Source organism: Malurus melanocephalus, unplaced genomic scaffold (genome assembly GCF_030028575.1).
Source record: "Malurus melanocephalus ecotype Western Australia unplaced genomic scaffold, MMel_1.1 scaffold_306, whole genome shotgun sequence".
NCBI lineage: Eukaryota > Metazoa > Chordata > Aves > Passeriformes > Maluridae > Malurus > Malurus melanocephalus.
The window spans coordinates 895,405-915,125 of record NW_026623538.1 but is presented as its reverse complement, the minus strand read 5'-3'; the positions used below and the strand labels follow the sequence as shown (position 1 = coordinate 915,125).

The 19,721-nt window shown below is 42.5% G+C and overlaps 1 protein-coding gene across 2 annotated transcripts; it reads right to left on the bottom strand.

Moving 5' to 3' along the window:
* Positions 1 to 14,245: 14,245 nt before the first annotated feature.
* Positions 14,246 to 19,349, bottom strand: PENK (proenkephalin). Of its 2 annotated transcripts, none has more exons than XM_057377212.1 (3): positions 19,140 to 19,349; positions 18,502 to 18,643; positions 14,246 to 15,656 (listed from the first exon to the last, which is right to left on the bottom strand). In XM_057377212.1, exons 2-3 carry the CDS (start codon positions 18,637 to 18,639, stop codon positions 14,991 to 14,993), a joined length of 804 nt encoding a protein of 267 aa, XP_057233195.1. In that variant the 5' UTR covers positions 18,640 to 18,643; positions 19,140 to 19,349; the 3' UTR covers positions 14,246 to 14,990. The 2 variants fall into 2 exon arrangements, with proteins under 2 accessions (XP_057233195.1, XP_057233196.1); XM_057377213.1 differs by lacking the exon at positions 19,140 to 19,349 and adding an exon at positions 18,856 to 19,077.
* Between the last annotated feature and the right edge of the window lie 372 nt (positions 19,350 to 19,721).

Sequence of the window (19,721 nt, the reverse complement as noted above, 5' to 3'; positions counted from 1 at the left end):
TGTGTATTTCCCAGTGCCGTCCGGCCGAAATCACACGACACATTCCCATTTGCCAGCAATTGACCTGCCGCAGGGAAAAGCCTGGCCCTGGCAGTTGTAAGCCTTGGTTTTCACCCTGCATTAGGCAGCACCACTCCCTTTACCGTGCTTGGGACGGGACAGCAAAGGCTCAGGTGAAGAAGCTCCCGCACTGACCCGGCCGATCCATCCCGTCCCGTCCCGTCCCGTCCCGTCGCCCCGCGGTTGCGGCCACTTGGTCCCCTCCCGGCCCTGCCCCAGCACTGACACCTTCGTCCCCTTCCTGCTCCCGGTCCCCCCGCGCTCACCGCCGGCTCTCGATTGTCCCGCATCCACCTGCAGGAATCGGGACTCGCCTGGCCCTGCCCTTCCTGCCCCCAGGACTTGTCTCCGTGCGGGGGCGGCCCGGGAACCTGCGGGGAGCGGAGCCGGGCGGGCGGCGCTTCCCGGCCGGGTGGGTGCAGGATACAGCGGGGCCACCCGGCTCTGCGGCACAGGGACCAAGCCTGGGGGACTTCCCCAGGGCAGCATTTGGGCGGCAGCGCCCGCTCCCTCGGCGGGACATCCCGCTGCTGTCGCTGCTGTCACATCGGCGGCCCYGCCACCCTCCTCCGGTCCGGCCAGCGGAGAGGCACCGCAGGCTCCGTCCCGCCGGGGGAACCGCCCGGGAACGAGTTCAGGGAACGAGTGCTCTCTGCTGCTATTTCGCTGGAGGTACAAAGTTAAACACTTCTTAATTTCTCTCATAAATTATTGTTCTTCAGCTTGCCGGGATGGGAGCGAAAAGGCAGACGCTGATCATAAATGCACCTCCCTGAAAAAGTGAATCCCCCGATTACCATTTCACACCTGTAAACTGGCATTTGTGGGTCCTCAGTTTTCCACACATGCGTTATCCAACTTTAAAACCACAGTCCTGCACCACTGTATCATCATTTTTTTGCCCCAAGTTTGAATAGAAAGACACACACCTATTTAAGCTCACAAGAATATACTTTTCCTGTGACATCAGCTTGTCTCAATCACCGTAACACCTTTCACACACGTTTTCTGTAAAAAGACCATACTTTGCATTTCAAATAAGTGACACTAAAGGTCTTGCTTATTGGCAAGCCATAAAAGGAAAACAAAAAGGAATAAATTCACCATGTGCTCTGATACATGTCTATATTGTATATAGCATTCAAACKACAGTTTATGGGGATTCATATCATCATTTTGAGTTAAGCTGAAGTAACATGATAGATAAAATGACAAAATTTGATGTAATTTACACCAAGAAAGATGGTGGAAAACTGTACACTGTCAGTGGGAATAGTTGTATGGAAGGGAGATGCTTCCATGCACAGTTAACTCTTGAATATTCTTATTTAGGTGCCAGCTAAAGGGGAAGCTGAAATACACCCACTGAGGACAAAGKCAGATCTCAAAGCCTCAGTGAGCTGTGCTTCCAAACAAGGTGTCAAACAATGCAAAACAGGTGGGTAACATAACTCCGAATATCCTATGCTGTAATCAATAATTGCATGGCAGAAGCAACAGATTACAGTGAGGGGAAGCTGAAATGATTCAGCAATGAATTCCTGGTTATGAAACAAACCAGAGAAAATGTTTGTTTATTATGATGACATTTCAAGRTGAACACCATGGRTGAGGARTGGTGTTGCAACCAGAACTTTGTCAGCTGTAAGTTAACAGGAGGAGCCTGTTTTCAGAGCACATGTGCTTATGCAGGTATGACRACACATAACTTGYCTGYTCTTATGCTGAACTGAACCCAAGGAGCAGCCAGCTATTATCCCATAAGTAATGACAATGACAGTGATGATTAATAATTTATATACCTAAATTAGATGTTTCTGTGTGGTAGTGGAACGTTACAGCTCATTGCTGTCTTTAGTTAAAGAGTGGACGTGGGAATTGACAAAGGTCTTGGGGGATACAGAGTGATTTTAGGATAGCTTACATTGTGTTCACTGCCAGCTAGATTTGATGATTCYTTTAGAGAATTGCTTAGTATTTTGAAATTAAGTATTTGTGTGTCTTTTTTATCTCAGTTTTGTCTCAGTGTTTCAAAACATTGAATTTTATTTTCAGAGAGTTACTCTCCTGACTGATGTATGCACTCTAACTAGTCTCTAGCCCCAAACTTATCTTTCTCTTGACTTTGAATTTCTACCAAAAGCTCCATTTCCTAAGTGATAGTAAAAACACAAGAATGAAATATTCCTCAACATTTAACTGCACTGAAAAATAAAACCCCAAAATAAAACTGCTGCAGCAAGAGAAGCCACAGACACAATTCTGTGAGTGGTATTTTCATTATCGATCTTCCCGCAACAAACCTTCACAAGTCTGGCATTTCTTTTTCAATCATAACAAATCTAGTAAGCATAGGAAACAGGCAAAAGCACTAATAAATAAATTTAAAAAATTTAAAGTACATCACTAACAATCAAGTGCAGGGATAACACACAGTCAAGAATGCCTAAAAATGACAATTCACCAGCATCTTTATTCACCTCTGTACACTTTGTATGCACTCCATGCTATAAGACATTAAGCAATGTCATAGGAGGMTGTTGTGGTTTAACCCCAGCCAGGAGCCAAGCCCCACACAGCTKCTCACTCACTCCCYTGGGATCAGGGAGAGAACTGGGAGWTCAAGARCTAGAAAACTCRTGAGATAGAGACAGTTTACYGGGAAAGCAAAAGCCATRTGCATCAGCAAAGCAAARCAYGRAATTAATTCACAGCTCCATGGGCAGGCAGGTCTTCAGCCATYSCCAGGAGAGCAGGGCCTCAGCAYGTGTAATGGTYACKTGRGAAGACAAACACCATCACTCCAAARGTTCYTTTCCTCCTTYTCCTCCATGTGTTMTAAGCTGGACATGATGCCATATGGTCTGGAATTTTCCCTTGGCCATTTGGGGTACCTGTCCTGTCTGTGTCTCTCATTCACTCCCATCTCCCTTGCCAACATGGCAGTGGGAGAAGCAGAATCAAAGGCCTCGATTCTCTGTAAGCCCTGCTGAGCAATAACAAAAATATCTGTATATTACCAGCTCTGTGTTCTGCACAAATCCAAAACTGAGCCCCACACCAGGCACTGTGAAGAAAATTAAGTCCATCCTAGCAAAAACCAGGACAGAGTCATACCAAATTAAACCTATCAAGTCTATCAAGCAAATCTATTACAATAATTCACTATCCTTTTTTTTTTGTGTGCATAAGAATCAGTCACATATGCTAAAATCTACCCATGTAGTGAGGGATTTGGCTGATGTTTTCCCCCAGTGTAAATTTTTCCCCCAGTGTAAATCCTCTGGCATCCTTGCACTTGTGACAGTGATAAAGATGGCAGTATTTCAGTGTGTATATGCTTGCCGTGATGAAATTGTCGCAACTGCTATGGTAAATGTAAGTGTAATTAATTTTATTGGCCTTTTGATTTGTAATAAAGATTAGAGAATTACTCCTTGTCCTCAAGCCAGCTGGACCTTTCAAATATTGCTTGKGGATTTGTGTAGTATCCGCATGTAAAACTTAAAACTCTATTGCCAAAAAGAAAAATACGGATTTAGTAGAATGAGATTACTTTAYTAAAGTGCTTGGTAAGAATAATTATCTTACTGGTCACCTTGTGTTTTTCTTTTTAAAATTTTATATAAGCCATTCACATGCTGCAAACAGATGTGACAAAAATATGGTTTGATAAAACCAGATAAATTAAGTGATATTTTAACATTTTCTGACTAAACTAATTTCTGCAGACTCTGACAGAAGTTTAGATCTTTGCTCAATTTGTGGATGAATTTTATTAGACATTCAAAATTGTTTGATATAATTTCAGTGCTAACAGCCAATGTAGTTATTTAGATCATGTGGCAGTTTCATTCATATATTTGGGGAAACAAAAAACCCCACAAATATACATAATTCCTCAAAAGATGAGCTGTTTAACACTGGTGTAGAGTGGTGAGGAAAGACAGCTCTCTGTAGGTCACTAATATTTGCTGAAGTTGGTGAATTGATATTATTAAAATAAAGTGTCCGGGTTTATAAGGACCCAAACAGAAGTATATAGTGTCTGTTTATGATAGTGAATTAAGTCATGTGACTTTTAAGAGTAATGCAATATAGATTACAAGATGAAAAGTGGAAATTCCTTACTACACAGTGTATGAGACTCTCCCAGTTTAAATAATTTAAACTCCCTAATTTTAACTTGCAGAAGGGCAGGAAAAAGCTCCAATTATTTCCTAAATGTGTCAAAACATGCTTCTGATCCATACAGGGGTCAGAGGCCTGAAATCTCACCAGATAGCTATGATTTATGTTAACTGAAATCAAAGTAGTAGTTTTATTAATTCATCAGAAGGAAACAAAGTCCTCAGCACAGATTTACTGTATTCCTGGGATTTATACATATTCTTTCTAGCAGCTTTGGCCAAAACTCAGGACTACAATGCAGCATCCGCAAGGCAATGCACTCTGTGAACTTGTCACCCTACCTCAAGATAGTGTGGAGCAGAGATATGCAGGAAGTGGCTGTACACCCTACAAATGAAGAAAAAAAGGAGTTCCAGCTCACAAAACTTGGATCTTGTATCCTGAATGAAAAGCATGAGTTGCTCRCTTTCCAAGAAATAGTAGGAAGCACAGAGGACCTCCTTTCCTATAGTAGTTTTTCTTTTTTTTTTTTCCCTTCAGATCGGTTCAATATACTTCATCACACACTCAGCCAAACTAATTTAATCTCCATTGAACTGAAAATTAGTAGTTGCTGTATCAGATAGATGTTGWAATTCTGCTGGGACATAATCCAGGAGATAAATACAGGCTACGGCAGCTATGAGAGGGTTTGGACTTCTTATAGGCACGTAAGAAAAACTTTCAATACTGTAAAGAAAATCCTTAGCTAATGAATTTAATCCCACAGTGAGACACTGAAGCTCTACAGCTGCGTAGGGATCCCTCTGCAGGCCTGTKCTTGCTGCATCCATCTTCAAAGATGTTGTTTACCTGCATCCACATCTAWCCCTGAAGGTATTTAATGTTCTGCCAGCTGGTAATTACAAAGTCAGTCAAAGGGCAACTCCACCCCGTGACTGGGAAGGTGCTCGGAGTACGTGCCTCACCAGCTCCAGGTTTGTGACCTGGCAGTATCCAGGTGTGGCATCTGTGAGAGTACAGTCATATCTGGTGTAAGGGCAGTGCTTGTCTGCTTCATGCCAATGAAAACACACAGCTGATGGTACCATTCTCTAGGAACAAAGAGGGCACAAAGCACTGAGCCTGTCATTATTGTGTCTAAAGACACTTAAGAATTTAAGCTGCAGAACCTTACATCACTAGAAATGGCATTTGGGAAAAGTTGCTGGAGGTCTYTGCTCCTCACAAGACAAAAAACAGGTATCTTGGAGACAATTTTAGGCAAAGAAGCAGAGTACAAAACTATAAAGTTTTGTGTCATATGTAGAAAACGGCTTTGTGTCCCAGGAATATCATACTCCCCAAAAGAAGTCAGGGAAGAGAATGATGTCTTCTGTAAATTAGYCAGACATACAAAGTCATTTTGTATGTAGTCTGACCAGTTCTTCCTGTCAAATAGTATTCCCTTCTTCCCAATTAATTGAAAAACTGAAATAAACCCTTTAATGCTTTTCAACTTGAATGACAAGCATTTAGGCTATTTACTAGGATGGGTTGTTTATTTACATGTAGGTATAATGACACTTGAATGTACTCATATATAATTTACATTTTTTCTCGTATACTAAGACAAAGAAGTTCTTATTTAAGTGATGGTAGTACTGAGAACTACAGAAATGGGTTACCTGATCTCTTTTAGTCTAGCTAAAKAGTATTCAGTGTCAACATGCAGCTGTAGAGCCTAATAGTGTGATTTGCCAGCTGTCAGGGGCAATTTAAARGGCACAGACACCAATGGAAAGAATGRTCTTATTTTACTAYGAATATTAAGGCAAMACAAAAGTAAAATGATACTTTAAATAAAACTACATGCTTGGCTTTAGCAACAAGCAAAAATAATCAAGGCAATCATTATTATATGAGAGAAATTGTAGTGATTGAGAAAGACACRTCATCAATTGCCTAAATACTTTACCATTATCCAATGTCTGCAGTCTCTGGGGAGCCCTGTTTCACAGTGAGAACCTCGAGAAACCTTCCTGGCAATTGGGGAAATCCTACGTGGTGCATCCGTCCATAGGCGAAATCTCCCAATTCGCCCTGAAAGCAGGTCCAGATTTTATATACCCAAATCAGCAAGTTGAAGCGACTTGATTATATTTTTAACACAGAAACTCCTGGATCTGATGRCACACATCTCGAGCAGCCASRGCCAGGCCTTSRCCAGAGCCCAGGCCTCAGCTGGGAGGGTTTTCCTACAAACAAGCCTCTATTCACATCAGTTGGGTAAGTTTCTTTAAAATTATACATTTCTTGCAGATAACTACACAAGGTTATAAAGAGTTAGCAGAAGCGTCTTTGTCATTTATTTTGATCTAAGTAACACTGCTGGTGTTAGTCACACAGTGTGAGGGATCCATCCTGTGAGTCAGCTCCGGCTGAGGCTGCTGCTCCGGCCTCAGCACATCACAGCCATGGGGCAGGAAAAATAGTGATGGGGATCTTGATAGCAAGGAGAAGGAAAGATGGTAGTACTACTCAGGGAGAATCCCTTTCCTGAGACCACTTTCGGAGATCAGGGATTGTGTAGGATTAGGGAGCTCCAACAGTACAGAGCAGAAGGCAAAGAGGATGTGCTGATGGATGTCTGGGCACTTAGGCTGACAACCTGCTGTTTTATAATTGCTGAAGCTTTCTCAAGGTGTGACTCGATGCACCTGCTGAACTTGAATGATCAAATAGMCTGGAATTCACTAACCAAAGAATAATTATGACAGGAAGAAATGCAACCAGGGGACCAGAACAGCTGGAGCACACTAACAGTGCCAGCAAACCACAAAAGACCTCGAAGCAGTGCAAGAATTGGAGGCGAAGATCTTCAGTAGTGGAGATATTACKCAGAAAAGGATTTCCTCTAAGAATTTATCTTGACCAACTGTTATCCCTATTTATTTTGCCTTAGGTTAAGATAATTTAGAGATTTAATTGCTCTTCTCATTAAGATACAAAGAAACTGAATGGCAATGGTATCCACACTTACACAAAGAAGATAGAGCAGATTTGTTGTCATGCTGCCTCCTTTTTGGTCAGGCTTCACCAGGCACCTTATCCTTTCAAGGGCCAGCAAGGATTGGTGCTGGGACAGTGAAGCTGATAAGTTTAAAAGGCATTTGCAGGCACCACATGCTCTGAATAGCCAAGATACTGCGAACAGATTCATTTTATACCAAAACTCCTTGAGTCTAAAGGATCTCTGAAGAATAGAGAGGTAGAACCTATTACTTCTGAGCCTTGTCTAGCCTGAGAACCTTTTTTTTCAGAATTTTTGTCTCAGTTACTACAAAAAGATTCAGTATGATGGATCAACCGCTTGATTAGCAAAGTTTAAGCATGCAACAACTCCCATAGAAGTTCTTTGTTTTGATTAATTTCCACTGCTTCTGTTCAGATGGAAGCTGACAGCTTTTTTTCTCTGCCTCATGGGCAAAGAATGAGTTAATCATGTTCTGACAATGACTTTGTCACATTAACTGTGTCATTTGCTGTCATAGCTGTCATAGCATGACAGCTATGCTGTATGAACAAAAATTAAAATAAAAAAGGTATTCTTCAGTATAATATTTTTCTTGATAGAGAAATGTGGTACAGTTGAAATTTCAGCCCTTGTCAGTTAGTTATTTGCACAGATGAAACTGTAGAGAAATGTGAAAGTCCCACTGTAAAACCCATTTATACTGCAGGTCATGATTGAAAACCACTGGTTTATATGTACTAAGAGAGGCTTATGTGCCTTATCTGCTTCAACTGCTTTTATGAGAGAAAATTGCCTATCATTTCTGCTGTTGCTGCCACTGTGTACTGCTCAAAAAAGAAAAAAAAAAAAGGGCTGCCTGGATAAGTGCTTTAGAATATTTTCCAGGGCATTAAGTCTGAAAATTAAGATGCAGATTCTCATAGGACTGTAGGAGCAGTTTTCCTAACTTGGTATCCTGTAATTTTATATGGATTGGAGTTGTGATGAGCTCAGATCAGACATACGCACACAGATCTCAGTGCAACTGGAGTGCAAATCAGTGCATGCATTTAAACAGTGCCAACGTTTTACAAGTAGGAAAATACAGGATCTCCTGTAAGCAGTCACTGGGGAAGACTGTTGAGAAGCAGAGTAATGCAGAAAGGCAAGGGGCAGAGACCATGTATGTCCTGACAGACATGGAAAGCTATGAAAAGGTTTAGCACTCATGATCTGTGTCCTAGGAAATGCCAACCTTCTCCTTGAGGAAGCAGTGCAGCACAGCACAGAGTTTTTAACTAGTCTTTTAGCAGAGTGATGTGCTTTCGTGACGACTATTTAACCTTGAGAGATTTCATTCCATGGTTTCACCAAGGATTACAGTAAATGATCAATTTAGGTAAAGTCACAATCTAATTAAACAAATTCAGTCTAAATCCCTGCTGGGCCAGTAAAGATTTGTCTGTCAAATACCTCTAAGCGTTTTCATTTTCTATAGCAACAGTTATATCCACAGTTAATTGGATATGCAACTGTCAGTTTAAATGCTTTAAATGAGGCTGATGGGATTAGTAATTGAATGCTTGGATTAATGATTTACAACTGGCTTTGCTGCCCTGTTCCTTGCTTACAGCTATGTTCATGATAGCTCCTTACCSTCCTCAGGTGGATGGAATAGTGGTCTATACTTGCAATATAGTTATGATGGTATGAAATACAGGTACTATATAGGTTTGATGTAACAAGTGTTGTCCTGTTGACACATAGAACTATTTTTAATACTGTGAGGAGCAAAGAATTATGATCAAAATATTAAAAGCAAAAAAACTAAGAACAGCCACCTAACCTCCACAGCTAGGAGTTAGAACTGAAGGTCTCAGTCACTCTCCAATTAGTCTTTTACGGTTTGAGGCAGAAAGCAAACCTCAGTGTAGTGGGTGATGAAATTAAATCAAGGCTSTGAGTGAGGGCTGACAAAGGGATTTCTACAAGAGGTAGTTGGATTGCAAAGGGAGTGGAAGAGAAGTCTGCACACTGCCAAAACATCTGCTGCTGGAGAAAGAGACCAGACTGSAAAGTTTAGTCTAATGGGTGAAGCTTGAATCTCTGATCTTGTAGGGAACTGCAGAGAAGGATGGAATATTTGTGACTGATAGGGAAGTGGTTACACTGTTCTCTGTCTGACTCCTTAGATCCCTCTTCAGTGCTTTGAGACCAGAAATACAGTACACTCTTGGGGTGTTGTGGGTTTCAGAACCAGCTAACCTGTACCAGGAATTTCTTCATTCTCACAGCAACCCAGAGTCAGAGAATTTAACCATTCATTTCCCTTTCCTAGCATGGTCCTGTTGGTATAAAAAAGAATTTTTTTGRTGTCCAGTTGAGCTCTCTAGTGCTTGAGGAAGAAAGCTGTAAGGAAGACTTTCTGAGGCACCGAGATATATGCATAAATTATAGAGCTGTGTTACGTATTTGACATTTTGCCATACACGTAGACCTCCAAAACCACCTGACAGAGTGGCCCTTATACACCATAAACTGAAAATTTAGGTTCTTGTTAATTAAATTCCCTTCAGAATTAAAATGTGCCAGTGCATATTTGAAGTCTCTGTTGAACAGAGTATAATAATACTTATTTCCGTATATTAAATTAGCGCATGTTTCTGTTCTAAAGATTCTATCTTGGGAAACATTATCTGAAACAGCTAACAACATTAGATGTTATAATTACTTGTATTTATGATATAGTTATAAACAATTAGAAAGTAAGTTATTATAAGTATTTAGAAATAATTACAAAATAATGATTGTAGTAATAACCTTGTAGTTATTAATATTCATTTTATATCATACTACATTTTATTTTTCCAGAAAAAAAACAAACAGGAAATTCAACGTTATGCTCTGCATATTTCAGCTCACAAAATATGCCAAGTTCATCTGAAATGTGGGAATAGATTTATGRCCTTTGCTCATTATTTCAAGATTTAAGATTAGATTTTCAGGCAGAGCTTCAGCTGCAAGCAGTTTGGTATTCGGAAATCATTGTATTCATCATCTTCTGGCTTTCTCCTGTATGTGAACTCCATCTAGTTCAGGAAATACTTTTTTTTGTTGTTCCTTCCTGTAATTAGTTCCTATTAAAAAGTCCAATTCATTCTTGTCTAACCGCAATTAGACAATCCTTTTATTCCTTTTGTTCCTAATACAGTGGCATTAATCTCTTTGACTGGTTTGGAGCCTTCCAGCATACATTGTTCATATTAATTTTTTTTTTAATTTTATACTTTCTTGGTATTCAGACCAATGATTATATTCTGGAACAATGATAAAATCAAGGAAAAGGAAATGAAGAATCCTGGTTTTGGTCTCAGAATGACATGTCTTCCTTCAGAATACTCTTGCAATTTATTTTCTTTCTAGACATCCGGCTTTCCTCCTTTCTGCTTTTATTTATATAAAATACAGCTATTTCAGTAACCCTCTGATGAAGTGATATTTCTAGGAAATTGTAAGAGGAAAATTAGTGAAGCCTTTCAGAACTTGGACCAAGAGGGAGATACCTTTCTCAGTCTCCCAGCCCAGTAGATCCTATTTTCAAACTTAGTTTTGCTTTGTGATTCAGGAAACCTTGATTGATTCACTGGCACATTTTGAGCTGATTTAATCTGAAATGTTAATTAGTGGAAATGTTAGAACACTTTAGAGTTAAAGAGTGCCTGAATGATGGCATAACTAAAGTCATAAAATAAGAAATTCCACATCAACAGAAGAAATGAGATTTTACTCTAATTTCACTTTCTTTTTTTTTTTTTTTTTTTTTTGTGATTATTAAAAAAAAAAAGTGTCTGGAGATATTTTCAATTATAACAGAAGAAATGGGGACTATTGAGCTTTGCTATTTCATTCGGAGAATCACAGTCACATCCCCCTTTCATGTACATCGCCTCCTGCCTGTTCAGCCTTGGAAGAGGCTTATTCCCCTTTGGATGGCCTTACTCCAGTTTTGGGTTACATGCATGTATCCCAGTTAGATGTTTGTGCCAAGTACTTTTGTTTTTCTACATAAATTCACAGAATCACAGAATCAATGAGGCTGGAACAGACCTCTGAGATCATTGAGTCCAACCCATGAACCACTGTGTTCAAGTAGACCATGGCACTGAATGTCTCAWCCAGTCTTTCCTTAAACACCTCTAGGGATTGTGACTCCCCTAGCTTTCTGGGAAGCCCATTACAATATCTAATTASYCTTCCTGTGAAGAAATTCTTCCTAATGTCCAAACTAAACTTCCCCKGGTGCAGCTCAAGACTATTCTCACATCCCGTTGCCTGGGAGAAGAGGYTGARCCCCAGCTGGCTATAACCTKTCAGGAAGTTGTAGAGAGCACTRAAGTTTCCCCTGAGACTACTTTTCTTTAGGCTAAACAACCCCAGCTGCCTCAGATTCTCATCAGACTTGTACTTGGGACCCTTCAACAGCTTCATTATCCTTCTCTGGATTCACTCCAGAMCCTCAATTTCCTTCCTGAATTGAGAGGCTCAGAATTGAACACAGGACTTGAGGTGTGGCCTCACCTGTGCTGAGTGCAGAGGGACAATCACCGCCCTGGTCTTGCTGGCCACACTCTTCCTGATACAGGACAGGATGCCTTTGGCTGCCTTGGGCACACAGMTGGCACACAGCTGGCTCATGTTCAGCAGCTGTCAACCAGAGCCTCCAGGTCCTTTTCCACCAGGCYGCTCTCCAGCCATTCTGCCCCCAACCTATAGCACTACAGCAGGTTGTTGGGGCCAACGTGCAACACCCAGACTTGGTCTTTCTAAACATTATATTGTTGGTTTCTGTCCATCGATCCAGCCTGTCCAAATCCCTCTGAAAAGCCCTCCCACCCTCCAGCAGATCTGTACTCACAGCCATCTTGGTGGTGTGGTCCCTTAATTTGCTAATCGTGGACTCARTCCCCTCATCCAGATCATCAATAAAGATATTAAACAGGACTGGGCCCAACAATGGTCCCTGGGGAACACCACTAGTGACCAGATACCAAATGGCTGCAGCACAATTCACTACCCCTCTCTGGGTCTGACCAAGCAGACAGTTCCTAACCCAGTGAAAAGCCCACCTGTCCAAGATGTGGGCTGCTGGCTTTTCCAGGAGTATGCCATGGAAGATGATAACAAAATGATTTTTACTTTTATATATCCTTCATATATATTTTTAGTTGTGCAGACATATTATGTAGTTATACAGTTTCCTAACTCTAGTACTCTTCCTATTAAACAAATTCCCGAGGGCCTGTTTTAATCTCGTTTCTTATGGGAATCAAGATCAAGACACCTTCCCAAGACACTTTCCCATAAACAACTAACAAGGAAGGGGGGCTTCAGATGGGATCGAAATAAGAGAGGGAATGACCTCATCACCTGTGCTTCTAATTGGGGATTCTTGTCAATTATGCTAATTTGCTAAACTAATAAAACTAGACGTGTCCTATATCACGTGTGCATCKTCAGCACATTTGCAGCATGTATTTCAGTGTGCTGTGCACTTGGAGGGACCTTCAATAAAACAATAACCACATTTTATCGCCTAACCTTGTTTGGCTCTCAATTTCAGGGCTCTAAAGGCAACAAAGATGGTATCAAAGATGTCATATTGATATAAATGTAAAGGTTTAGGAGATCAAAACACTTTATTCTTCAATAGACATACTAGAGCTCTTGAGATTTGGGAGTTTTATTCCTTGTTAAACTACTGATATTCTGTTAACTGTGAAGGATAGGTAACAATAACTGGTAAACTGTTTGCATCATCAAGTACACCAATGTTTTAGTTTGAAGGCCAGCAAGGGTCCCTCTTTGGCTAAATTAAAGGTAAGTAACATTTTAGGGAAAAGCAGTGAATAAATGTTGAAGTGAAAGATTAAGGATGTAATTTTCATTCTTCCTGGAGTGTACATTTGAAACAAATCTGTTGTTGATCCCTGCATCTTGTGTGTGGGTTTGTGCTTTAGAACAGGCTCAGTGTGCCCAACCCAAGGTTCTTGTGAATGAAACCACAATATGAGGTGATGTGGTGATTGTGSTGTTCTCCAGCCACTATGGGCAAGTGCCATCCAGGAAAGAATGGGAAGACTTCCTGTGGCTGGTGGCATCTTGAAGAACTCTACAGAAAGGTGATAGGGAGCACAACTGAATCCTGAAGAAGCCATGGAGCTTCTCCAGGCACCTGTATTTTCCRGCATTTAAAATTCTGTATCATCAAATCTGTACAGAAAGAGGAAAATAGATGCCCCATTTTTTTATTGAAGGAAAAGAAATGCCTTGCACTTTAGCAAGCCTTCAGTAGGATTTTGACCACTTCAGACCACCTATATCATCCTCTGAGGGCCAAGCCTAAAATCAYCATAACTAATTGTGATGAGGCTTTCAATTGCATTTGGAAATACATCTTAACTTTTACAAATCATGAGTATGTAGACAATCCCATTGCCTTGAAATTAAAGAAAAGTCAGACCATTAATTTGCCCTTTATGTAATTAGGTGGTACTGTGCGACGTTGAAATACAGATACGGAATGCAGAGTCACAGATGGTTTTAGGCAGTACCRTGGTCAAGGCAATTTTCATCATGGTACTTTAGGTGGAAAATGACCACTAACTAGTAGTATTAGCTGGGGGGAAAGTGCTCACAGACTAGGAATAGAAGGGGTCATTCAGAATTACATAAGGAATTGTACATTGGAATGCGATCTGGCCTTTGATGTAAGTGCCACCTATTTAAATGCCCAAGGATCTACAGTGTTAGTGCTGCCTTTTTTTCTCTTTGTTCTCAGATTTACCTATACTGCCTTTGTTTGAAACAGAAAAGTCTGGCCAGCAGTTTCCTGTATTTCAGTTGTGCCAAAGTTATTTATAGCAGCTGAGGAATCAAACACAAAGCCATTCTATGAAAACCATTGTCAGATGCCCTGTAAAATSGGGTATTTTTATGCAGTTTCAGGTCATGTTTATTTTGCACAAACTATCTTACCACATTTTATTATTTTAAGTGTTTATTATTTTAAGGCCAAGTGCACAGTCCTATACTGGATGTATATAAAAGATGTAACTAATCAAACATGCCACTGTATTGTACACTGGAGAAATTATTTCAGTGCTTAAAGTCAAACACACTTGTAATCTTTCTTTTTTTATGTCAACTGGTTGAACACTATGAATTATAAATGTAGGCTTTAAATATTTTTCAGTTAACTGATTAAAATAYGAGCAGCTAGAGCAAATACAGTTATATTTGCTTTAGAGCTTATTTATTATTCTAGTGTTCTAAGAAACTGAGAAAACTAAAACCAAAAATATGTTTTGGCTATTGTGTATGCACTACAAATTCTGTAATTACAGAAAAAAAGGTTGGCATTGCTCTGATGATTTAAAGAAAAATTTAGATGATATTTGATTAAATGACTGAGAGAAAATAAAATAGCACTTCAGAATTTTTGCAGTTAGGATGAAGAATTTATTGTATGTACAGTTAAGCAACTCTACTGTAGATGTATTCCTCTTTAAAGAAAATGAATACAGTAATCAAACTCGTTCTAGCATGGAAACTACAATACAGACTAAAACTTGACTAAACAAGTTATTTGACTTGAAAGAACAAAGAACTTGTAACAACAAATCGCAGTTTGCATCATGAACCAAGGACAGTAAAAAACTGTACAGTACAAGCAACACGTTACAATAAGTTATGACAAATAAGGCAGTCTTTCTCATTTAGGACAAAAGGGATAAAGGGAAAGGTATTAAAATCTCATAAAACCACCATATCTCTTTTCCATCTCTGGGACTTCTTTGGAATAAGATTCTCCATCTTCTTCTGAAGGGAGAATGGAGTCGGCAAAGCGCTTAAGAAAGCCACCATATCGTTTCTGGTAATCCAGCCACCACTCTGGTCTGCCAACTCTTCTCATGAAGCCACCATATCTCTTTTGCAGCTCTTTGGCCTCTTCTTCCAATTCAGGGCTGCGCTTTATGCTTCTCATGAAGCCTCCATATCTTTTGCTGACATCACCATCRTTTTCATTTATCTCTCGATAGTGTGCCGCTTCAGGGTTGTCCCCTGCTCCCAGAAGCTCCTTCAGCAGATCAGAGGAATTGGCAAGGGCATCATCATCCGAGTCTTTCTTCATAAACCCTCCATACCTCTTAGCCAGGATTTCTCCTCCGTTTGCTTCATCCTCTGGTTCTGCCCGGTAGAGATCATCCATTTTCTTCATGAACCCCCCATATCTTTTCATGAAGCCTCCATACTTCTTCGCAAGCAAATGGTTCTCATCCAACTCCTTCTTGTCTCCTRGGGCAATGTTGCCATCCTCAGAAAGATCCAGCTTTGCCAGTTGCAAGAGCTCCTTGCAGGTCTCCCAGGCTTTGGCAGAAGGCAGTTTYCCTTCACATTCTAGTGTACATGCCTGAAAAATGGATGTGGTTTACTGAGAATGATTTGATAGTAACAATCACCCTATTACCATCTTATCTTAGGTACAATTGTCTATAAAAGAGCATGAGAGAGCCTCTCTTTGTGAGTGGCTTGTAAGAACTACTCTTTGTGAACAGCTGATTAGGTACCTTTGTTTTGAAGTTCTTCATATCCCTCCCTGAAGGACAAGGTAGTTTCCACTCTAAGAGACAGACTACCAGATAAAATGAATTGTGGGTCCTCTATGTCAAGGTTGCCCCTATGTTCCTATTTCAAAAGCAAGCCACAAGTACAGTTCCTGCATCTCCTTTACACTCATGTGAGTTATGATTTTTTAAAAAATTTACTACTGGCTAAAAACCAATTGTGGTTTGCCTCATAATGCAAGTGTAGAAGTGTATTCACTCTTCATAGTTAAAAGTATAATTAAGAAATTTTAGAAAAGAAGTTGCACAGCATGGTCATTCAAGGAAGCCAGCAGTACTGTCCTGTACTGTTCAGTATCTTCAATACACTGCATAGCTTTAAAGGCTGTGTGTTGCCATTAGTTTCTTTCATGGAACAGATCGCACCAACATGTATCAACAAAAATGCAGAAATACAGGATCTCTTAGGACAGGATCAAAGTTCTGTTTYTGCCTTCTGGAAAGCAGTGATCATCAAAGAAAAGGAAAAAATCCTAAGCCATATTGTTTTTGACTTTACCAAAAAAAATTTCAGGCTATGACATAAAGAAAAATGGTTTTAGTACCTCGTGCATATCTCATAACCTGTTTTGTGATGAAAATAACATAGATATTAGCTACTATTATCTCCCTTGTGTCAGGGCAATTTACTTCTTGTGGAGCCATACCCTTCAGTTGTAATAGARGGTGAATCCTGTGTCTTCTTGTCTGTGGTTTTCATACCACAATAGGTAAAGAAAAACCATCAATATTTTCAATAAGAGAAACACTCATTCTGACATAGATGATGTGTTCTAAGGATCTTAACATGCTTTAAAGTGTGAAATTAAAGTCTAGAACAGCTCTCTGATATCTCATTGTCCACTGCATAACCTGTCTCTTGAGCCTCACTTTAGTCTGAGAATTTTAAATATGATTTTTTTATGAGCATGATTACAAGAAAATTAGAGGGATTTATGTATTTTGCAACACAATAATTTAACTGGCACTACATGCTTATTAYCATGTATTATAGTCATGCTGTAAASAGAATAAGATTTCAGCTTCAMYCTGGCTTTGGAATTGCTCTAAATCAAAGCAARAGTAGGTCTCTCCCTTTCTTAATTAGTTTTAATAACCTCTTATTGTCAGATGAACATACTCCATAGGTGTGAATGATGAGGTACAATGCGAAAAATCTAGTATCTTACAAATACAATGTGATAAATTGTCACATTACTAAACACTAATATCTAGAAACATTGGTTTCTAAAAATTGTTCATAAATGTTTAACAAATGCAAGGTGTGCTACATTGCTTCTTTACCTATTAAGCAAATAAACGTTGTTACAGAATAGGACTTCAATCCTTTCCTTTTTGATTACTGAAAGTGTGCAAGAGATAATATCAATACAGACATGCAAAACTTATGCTTCAAAAAAGCACAGATCCCTCCCTCCATAAGGGCAAACTACCACTTTTTTTAAACCCTGGTTGACATTAAAGTTTGATTAAAGCAGAGGGAACTATTTTTCCAGTTGTTCAAAGAATATTGCCCTTATGAGCCTGCATGTTTGAGTTCTTGAGCTTTTGGAGCAAGCAGAAGTACTCAGTGGTTCCTAATTCTGTGTAATGCTAGAGAGCTACGTCCTTCCTTTCACATGCTCCCAAGTAACCAGCGACATGATAGGAACAAAACTTTTCAGACCATTTACATGTGCCAAGAGCAGGATGCCTCAATGTGCCTGTATTTGAGGTCAGGAACAACCGGTGCCACTGGCAAAGTACTTGGAAGCCAGAGTTCCCACCTTCTTCAGGGAGGGCTGAGGGACCCCAGACTTTCACTGACTCCAAYATTTAAATTTCAAATTGAGCTGCCTCCTTGACTATTCTTTTAAATAATTTTAACATCATTAAAATTACAGATAACCCCCTCCCTCCAGCGCTCCTTCATTCTAGACTTAGCACGATTTGTCTTAGAAGCCAACGTCGTTCACAYGCATTTTCCTAGCGCTGTGCAGCACCATGCAGAGAGGAGAAGCAGCGAAGCTACTGCTACTCAAATAGATTTTAAACCCACTTTTCCTAGTGAGATTTCAGGCAGATCTTTTCAGCTTGACAGCCTTCCTGCCCGGAGAGAGCTCATCTTACCATAGAGTCAGCGGACGAAGGTCGGGACCCTCCCCTCCCGTTCTGCTCGGCTTCTCCCCGTCCTGCCGGTGCTGGGATGCCCGGCAGCGGCCCCYCCTTCCCCTGCAGAGATGCCCTCTCCGGTCTGATTTCCCTTCTTCCTTACGTTTTCACTCGGCCTTTCCCTTTCCCCGCGGGGCTGCTCGACGCGCGGTTCATCCCCATACCCGAAAGTCGCCGCTCGCCGTCGGGCAGCGGGAGGGACGGGCGGGCTGAGGGGCTCTTCGGGGCGCTCTGGGTCCGTATCGGCGTCCCCCGCTAATGCCTCGCCATCTCCCCAGCGTCCCAAAGTCCACTCCTCCCTCTCTCTTTCCTTCAGAAAAAGGTCTCCCAAGCGACCGCGGTCACTTCCCCTACTATCTGTTTTTCTTATCCCGCTGCTTTTCCCCGTTCCCTTTTCCTCCCTTCGAGGTCAGGGGGAAAGAGGCCCGGCCGCGGGGATTCCGGGGCGCTGAGGCGGCCCCCGGCCCCGGTGCCGCTTACCAGGGGGTGGATGGCGGCGCGGGGTCCCAGGCGGTAGGCGCAGGCGGCGCAGTCGCGGCCGCAGTCAGCCCGCGCCGTCGGGAGCAGGCAGATGCTGAGGGCCAGCAGCGAGCAGCCGAGTCTCAGGAGCAACGCCATGGGGCTGCAAGAAGGACAGGTCAGCCGGCAGCCGCCTCCTCCCGCTCCCACCCGCGCCACTGCCTCCCCCAGCCTCGGAGCAGAAAAAGGCGGCATGAAAGGGTTCAAACCAACTCCGCTAAACTCGCACGCTTTTTGGAGTCGGGRTGGCTSCGCTTGCGAGGTAAGCGGGARCTTAAAACTAAGCGAGCGCTTGGCRGCTGCAAGGCAACAGACCTGCGTTCGGAACTGGAGCGGACCCGGAGGGTGAAGCGCCCGGAAGATCCCGTCTGGTGAAAGTGTTCGTTTCCAAACACTTTATCCCTCCCTTCCTGCAAAAGCCGGCACCACAGGGGAAGAAGATAACCCCCGCGGAGCGGCACGGATGGGACCCCAGCCCCTCCGGGAAAGGATTCCCACCGGGACACCCCGAGCGACCGCCCCGACGCCGGGCACCAGCCCCGGCAGAGCCGCCCCGCTCCTCCCTCGGTCCCGACCGCGGGCGGAGCAGCTCAACTCACACACAGGCTGCCCTCGGGGCTCCCGGTAGAGTTGCCGAGGAAGGAGCTGCGCCTTTCTGCACCCTCGGCGTCGGAACCGCTATTATTTATAGCGAGACCGAGCAGCCTCTGGAGAAGCCCCAGGGGAGGCGTGCGCAGCCGGGGGCTTCTGGCAGCTCCAGCGAGGGCGGCTCGGGGGGCTCCGAGCCGAGCCCGCTGCCGGGGCTGGGCGCGCCGCTGCGGAGCGTGTGCGGGCGGCGGCGGCGGCACTTTATAATTCGTGACCGCGGGGACAAGGCGGCCTCCCCCAATCGCCGTCGGGCTCCCGCTGACGCGGCGACTACGACATCTCCCCCCGGCACCGCCGCCCCGCCGTCAGTGACTCCAGCGGGGCTTGGGATGAGGGGGTGTGTGTGCCCCGCCATCGGAGAGGGGGGAGCGGGGAACCGGCCCCGGGAAAGTTACCGGGGGAAGTTTTCACCGGGGGCGGGCGGGGAATGAGACATCGCGTGAGTCATGAGGGGGGTGGGCGTGGGGGACAGGGAAAGGCGCCCCGGGGCTGGCAGCAGCCCCTCGGAGGAAAACCCACTCCCCGGGGCGGCG